At 47.3% G+C, this 6,881-nt stretch overlaps 1 protein-coding gene across 2 annotated transcripts; it reads right to left on the bottom strand.

Moving 5' to 3' along the window:
- Positions 1-2,390: 2,390 nt before the first annotated feature.
- Positions 2,391-5,505, bottom strand: RHEBL1 (RHEB like 1). Of its 2 annotated transcripts, XM_032646031.1 has the most exons (8): positions 5,264-5,505; positions 4,579-4,650; positions 4,180-4,247; positions 3,821-3,903; positions 3,675-3,731; positions 3,426-3,473; positions 3,082-3,163; positions 2,391-2,923 (listed from the first exon to the last, which is right to left on the bottom strand). In XM_032646031.1, exons 1-8 carry the CDS (start codon positions 5,313-5,315, stop codon positions 2,834-2,836), a joined length of 552 nt encoding a protein of 183 aa, XP_032501922.1. In that variant the 5' UTR covers positions 5,316-5,505; the 3' UTR covers positions 2,391-2,833. The 2 variants fall into 2 exon arrangements, with proteins under 2 accessions (XP_032501922.1, XP_032501923.1); XM_032646032.1 differs by lacking the exon at positions 3,675-3,731 and having other exon boundaries at positions 2,439-2,923; positions 5,264-5,500.
- Between the last annotated feature and the right edge of the window lie 1,376 nt (positions 5,506-6,881).

Below are 6,881 nucleotides of genomic sequence, written 5' to 3'. Positions count from 1 at the left end.
TCTTAATAAACATGTAACCCCTTTTTAGAGAGCATGTAACTTGTAGCCTTGCTGCTACCTGGCCGGAGTACTGTTATTCTGGACAAGATCCCAGCATACAGACACCCCCCCCCCCATTAGTCTGGATGAGAAGGGATTGGAAATGACTTCTCTGCATTAACTCTATCCACGGGATGGACAGGAGGAGACAAATTAACAAATGTGCTAGATACTTTATATATATTCTTAGTTATTCCTCGCCCTCGTTATGAATTACATGTAATCATGTCCATGTTACAGATGAAGAGATTGAGACTGAAATAGGTAAAATTGCTCAACAAACCACATGAAGTGAGAAGTTGAGCCATGCATGATGCAAAACAATGGCCATGTTCTTCCTGGGATATGTGTGTGTATTCATGTATATTTATTTTATTATTATTATTTTTAAGATGTGGAGAAAGAGGCAGGCAAATCAGGTGCAGGGCTGGTTTTGTGGGAAAGGGTTTACAGTGCTGCCCAATAGAACTTTCTGCAATGATAGAAATGCACTACACACTATCTAATACGGTTTAGCCACATGTAGCTATTGAGCACTTTGAAATGTAGGTGGTGCAACTGAGGAACTTTTAATTTTAGTTAATTTAAAAACTAAATTAAATAGTAATATGTGACCTTCGGCTTTCATATTGGACAGTGCAGGAGACCTAAATCCCTACTGGCCAGAGTCATAGGAGGGATCAGATATGTCCTGTGCTAGCCACACACTGACATATGCTCTTCACTGACCATTCAGGTCTATTTCAGCAAAAAAGTCCAGCACTGACCCCACACCTGTCCCAGCTATAGTGGAATGAGTTCACCAAGAGTCAGAAGTTGGAAAATAGAAGGCCTCTCCCTACTCTGCACCCAGAGGCAGACCCTCACCAGAAAGACCTCAAATAACACAATAGCCACTATTTCTTAAGGGTTTATTATGTATGAGGATCTATGCTAAGTATTTCATAAATCACTTCAGTTTAATTCTCACATCAGTCCTATGAGGAAGGTTTAACTACACTTCATAAATGAGAAACTGAGAGAGGTTCAGAGGCTCAGAGAGGTTAAGTGTCTGCCCAAGGTCACACAGCTAAGTGGAAGAGTAACTCTTTTAACCCAGCCATTAACCACTATTCTTTACTACTATCAGGCCTTGAGATTGTTTGATACACTTCTAGAAAACCTCAGACATTTGTTATTCTATCTCAGACCTCATGGAAATAACAGGAGTGTAGGTACCCTTAATGAGAATTCCAAGTCAGATGTATAAAAGGACCTAATTTTAGTGTAGGGAGAGAGGGTGTTTACAACCCTAAAGAGACTCCTAAGCCCCCCGAGAGATTGCCCTTTGGAATATGCTCCTTCCTGCAGCCCTTAATTCTTTTTAGAGTCTAGATCAGAGATGCAAAAGCAGCTGTCAGGACTTTTGAAAACCAGCATGACAAACCGTCATCCCCAACTGTAAGCCCAACTAGCCTGGAGCCAGGCAATAACAAGGTCACAGCTAAATATCACACCTAAATTTTGTCCATTTTCCCCAACTAAGTGCATTGAAAGAGTTGGCAGGAGTGCATCCCCAGCTGGCAGGAGAACTCTATGCCCTTCCTGTGAAGGATACCATTCAGGTAACCCTTATAAGTCCTTGGAGGAGGTATTAGGCCAGTTAGGCCCTAGGGCTGCTGGGGAGGAGTGGGGGGTAGAGGCAGGTAGGACCAAATTTTCCTAGCCAAACCCATCCTCCTACCGAGTTGGCCGGTCAATAAGAAAGAGCAGAAGCAATAGGCTTTGACACCAAAAAAGGTAGCACAACTCCAAAGGTGTGAAAGGTATGAAAGGAGCAAAGAACATCCATTTTAATGAAAGGTACTTGAGGAGATGGAGAGGGGAGAGTGGGGATTGAGCAGGGGCATTATTTCTTACTTTATTCAACTCTTAAAAAGCTGAAATCATCATAACACTTTGGTCCCTGCCTTCACACTACTTCACAATTCTTACATCATTAGGAACAAGGGTCTTTCTTCCTCCACCCAAACCCTATCCTCTCTGAGTTCCAGCAAATGCCAAGGCCCCGCAAGGGAAGCTATGTCAGCATGTGGCAGCTGGCCACTAGAGGGTAGTGTTTCTGTAGTTAAGGGGGTTGTGAGAGCCTACAAATTTGGATGGGAGTGGCAGTCAATAGGTTACCTGTATAGGAGGAGAGTCGAAAAGAAAGGTGGGAAAGATAAGTAGTAAGTCTTAGGGTAATGGTCCTGAATGAGTGAGGGGTAAGGAATAGGAACAAGGTGGGAGGAAAGATTCTCTACCAAAGGCCATAGTCATCACTCCTTAGAAAAGGAGACATTGGCCCTGAGCTCTCCCCAGATACAGAGAAGTCAACTACAAAAAGATTAATCAGTTTATTTGCATATATACATTGTCACTCCAGGGAGCCAGCTCCACTTCAGGAGTCCCCATCTCCCCTCACCCAGCCAATACCCAAAACCTACATAGGAGACTGGGTCCTGAATAAACAATGCCCAGGACTCATATCCCAACTCCATAGGTTATAACAATTCATTTATTTAGCAAAAACAGAGCTAGAGGACAGTGCCCATGAGACATCCTTGCCTCTTTGTAAACATCGACAACCAGGCCACTGGAGCCCAGGTAAGTGTGCAAACATGAGGGTACCACACTGTGTGCCCAGAGGGCAAGGGACACAGCTGGCAACCGAACAAACCCGTGAAGTCCTGAGGGCCTGCCCCCCCCCAAGCCCCCACTGGAGCCTGGCAAGTGCCAGGGGCAGAATCAAGGCAGCTACCCCATGCTCAAGGGCTCACATGAGATGGCAGCGGCGCTCTTGCCCATATGAATTCTCTACCCGAGCAATCTCCTGGATGACTTTGGTGAAGATGCCTTGAGTCAGCTGCAAGAGATAAGGATTCAGGGCAAAAAAAATCGTTTAGTTCACTGCCAATACCACCCAACTCTGAGGTGAATACCCCATTCCCCCACCATCCCCACCACCAAGCAGTGCCATAACACTGCTACCGCCACCACCTTCCTAATCTTCAGGCCCAGCACCTGCTTATCTCGAGCAGATGACTCCATAAATGTCGCACCCCAGGACTCTGCCAGCTTCTTCCCCTCAACAGCCTGGACCTCCCTAGAAGCAAATTTGGGACATGAAAATGAAGGACAGCAATGGCCCCATGTTCTCTGCAAAATCTTTACAGGAGCCTAGGACTGAGGCTTGAAATATGAAATGATAGTTTTTGAAATAGAAGGGTTGTTTTGTCTTACCCTTCAAGTTAGAAATGAAGAGGTAAAATGACTGGTTCGAATCAGTGGCAGAGCCACGACAAGACCCTGGCTCATTCCTAGTCCAGCTCACTTTCCTTTGCCTTAAGCTACAGAGATTTCCATACCTGTCTGGAGAGAGATCTGCCTTGTTCCCCACCAGCACCACTGGCAGCCTGGGAGGAAACAGCAGTTACTACAGGAGCCCCTCTGTTCCCCACGGACCCCAACCTCCTTCAAATCAGAGCAGGACAACTCCCCATCAAACCAGACACGATCTATGTCCTGACTTCCTCCTTAATTTGGATCAATATGCCCCTCTGTCCTCCCTCTCCCCTCGGGTCCACACTATGTCTTTATCCCCCAGAGCCACATACCGGGTTTTCCCGTGGCCTTCATGTAGCTTTTGGTACAGACTCTCAATGACTTGGAAACTTTAAACACAAGAAATGAATCTATAACTTTATTCTGGGACAGCCCTCAGATCCTCCCAAGTCTCCCACTCACAACCTTGGTCACTTACCTATGCAGAGAGGTGACAGAATACACAAGCACATAACCATGGACCCCAATGATGAATGAATAGGGCAGAATGCTGTACTCATCCTGACAAGAAATAGAAACATCAATACCTAGATCCACAGCACTCAGATAGCCAAGGTTGGTGGGCTGTATCCTGGGGACCCTCCCTGTGGCACTCCCTACTCCAGTCACTTCTGTTCAACAAGTATTAATAGAGTAGCTCCAATCAGCGCTGCACACTGAAATGCTGCTAAAATGCTTTTCTTTTAATCCTACTTTACAGATGAGCCTCAGAGGCTACCAGAATTCATCTCCCAGGACTGAACTGCCACATTTAGATACCCTACCCCAAACTGGTACCTGCCCTGCTGTGTCCACCAGGTGTAGGTGAAACTCATCTTTGCCAAGAGTCACTATCTTGCTGTAAGCTGAAAAGAAAAGAAAACTTGACTGTGAGGTGCCTTGTAGGACTAGCAATCTGTGCCCCTATATATTGACATAGATGGGCCAGGTCTAGAGAGCTCTCCAGGAACCTGGAGAGACAATGTTAGGCTTCTTATTGTCTACATATACACCATCCTGGACGCAGTATCTTGGGAAATGCACACTCTAGCTCCACTCAGAACAGGATTGCTAGAGGAGATTAGATTTAATGTCTAATTAAATCATCCCTCTGGCACCAGGAAAATCCCAAACTATGGACTTGGACGGGGCACCCAAGCCTTCCCTACCCAATCCCTAGGGGAGAAGTCTACTCACTATTCTCCACAGTAGGATCATAGCCTTCCAGGAACTCGCCCTCCACAAATTGATGTGCTAAAGATGTCTTCCCTGTGGGAAGCAGAGGTAATTTTATCCAAATCACCCATCCATATTCACATCCTCTGTCCTTTCGGGCTGTGGCCCTGGACTAAAGGGGACCCCAAATTAGCATCCTAGCCTGGGAATGCCCCATGCAATGCTTTCCCTTAGGCTACCTTCACCCTCTTTTCGCCCTAGGTCGCTGCACCTTGGCCACCGGATGCATACAGTAGCGCCGCAGGAAGCCTTTCCCGCCGCCTTTCCCCACCCCACCCCACCCCTGGGAAGATCCGGGATTCCTTAGGACCCAGTCAGTCCCGCACCGGACACCTGAGACTTGCCCCACCCAGACCGCGCCCCCGCCATCAAATCCTGACCCCACCTCCACCCCCCAGAGTAACGCTGAGGACCACCGCGGTGATCCAGCAGTAAAGCCCACGTTAACTCTTACATGCTCCAGCTTCCTGCAGCCTTCTACACTACCACCACCCCAGCCTTTTCAACTCCAACCTTTCAATCCTCGCTCTACAAGCTGGTTCTAAGGATGCCACCATTTCTCCCTGGGTCGCGTACCCGCGGCAGTGCGCCTCCTCTGGCCAAAAAGCAGCGGTGCATCCGTGCTCTACCCAAGACCGAGACTCACCTACGGAGCGGTATCCGAGGATGACCACCTTCCTGTAGCGAACTAACGGCATGGCAGGAACCGGCCCCGAGGGGCTTGCAGAACTTGGGGCTGAGAGAGCCCCAAGAAGAGAAAGTCGAGGGCAGGCAGGTGTAGCAACCGGCACAGGAAAGCCGCTCACCCTGAAGCTGCCAGGGGCAAGATAGAGGGAAACCAAAACAAGCGCCGCGCCCGGAGCTGGCCACGTGATCACAACACAGCAAGACTAAGGCGAGGGAGCCGGGCGACCGGGGAACTACACTGCCGCGCCGCTCAGGGCTCCGCCCCCCAGGCCGCTCGCCATTGGTCCACTAGAAAGGATAGGGGCGGAGCCGTTGGCAGAAGCAAAGGGCGGGCCTCACGTGGAGCGGGAGAACCAGGAGCTGCGCGTGCGCAGACTAGACCCGGTTCATTCATAAAGAAACAGAAAGGAACCCGGGGTCCTAGAGGTGTTTGCGCCTTTGCAACCCAGTAAAAGCGGCTGCAAAGAATCATGGATGGATAATACCCGTTGTGGCTGGGCTGGATTTTCTGGTCAAAAGATTCTAGGCCTCCCTTTTGCAAGGTCTCCGGCGTCCTTGGGTAGGTTAAAAAAGGCCAAAGTTGCAATATATTCCCTCCGATTCCCCCAGACTTCAGCCCCAGATATTGTATTGTCGGGTTTCCACAGTCTTCCAGGATTTAACTTCGGAACTGCAAATCTTATTCCTGGGAAAATTGTTAGAATTTGTGGCCAAGTCCTCTGAGGTTTAGCTGTCATCATTATCACAGTGTTTTATTTATTCAACAAATATTTATTAAGCGTATACTATATGTTTTAGGCATTTCTCTAGCTTTGAAGATAGAGCGAAGAACATGACAGGTGAGGTCTCGGAACTCACAAAGCTTAAAACCTAGTTGGGAAGAAACAAACAAGTAAGCATTAGATAGTATTAAGTGCTATATAGAGCAGTGTGAGAAGAAATAACCAGTTTAGATCAGTGACACTTCCTTTCAAAAGAAGCCCCATTTAAGCTGAAGTCTGAATGACAGTAAGGAGTCAGCTAGCAAAAGATTCAGACAGAAGAATCCATCCGTGCTATGGCGCTACGGTGGAAATAAATTTGTTAAAATCCAGAAAAGAGAGAGAGAGAGAGAAAGCCAGTTAGCCTAAAGCAGATGAAATCTAAGAGGATGGCAGGGGCCAGGCTATGTAGAGTAGTTTGGACTTATTCTAAGTACCTAGAAAGCTATTGATTATGTTACTAAGTAAGTTGGGTCATGACATGATCTGAATTGTGTTTCTAAAAGATCTCCCTGGCTGTAGAGAATGGATCGGGGTTTGAGAGAAACAGGAGCAAGTGGAGCAAGTAGGAAGATCAGCTAGGAGACTGTTACTTGTAGTCCAGGTGAGAGGTGAGGGTGGCTTGACTAGAGTAGTAGAGATGAATAAAGCTGAGAATTCAGTTTATGTTTTGAGGCTGAGGTTAAGCTGGCTTGCTTGCTGAAGGATTGGATACAGGAGGTGAGGGAAGATAAAGAGGAAAGACCTAGATTTAGAGTGCTACTTTGTGCCAGGTGTATTTCATTGTCATCTCATTTAATATTCTCCACAGCCTGA

The sequence above is a fragment of the Phocoena sinus genome, chromosome 10 (assembly GCF_008692025.1).
Source record: "Phocoena sinus isolate mPhoSin1 chromosome 10, mPhoSin1.pri, whole genome shotgun sequence".
Lineage (NCBI taxonomy): Eukaryota > Metazoa > Chordata > Mammalia > Artiodactyla > Phocoenidae > Phocoena > Phocoena sinus.
This window is presented reverse-complemented; position numbering and strand designations above follow the sequence as displayed.

Coding starts and splice junctions, on each gene's coding strand:
- RHEBL1 (XM_032646031.1), bottom strand. CDS start 5,315: ATGCCGTTAGTTCGCTACAGGAAGGTGGTCATCCTCGGATACCGCTCC. Junction 4,651..5,263: donor CCTCGGATACCGCTCCGTAG/GTGAGTCTCGGT, acceptor TGCTTCCCACAG/GGAAGACATCTTTAGCACAT. Junction 4,248..4,578: donor TGATCCTACTGTGGAGAATA/GTGAGTAGACTT, acceptor TTTTCTTTTCAG/CTTACAGCAAGATAGTGACT.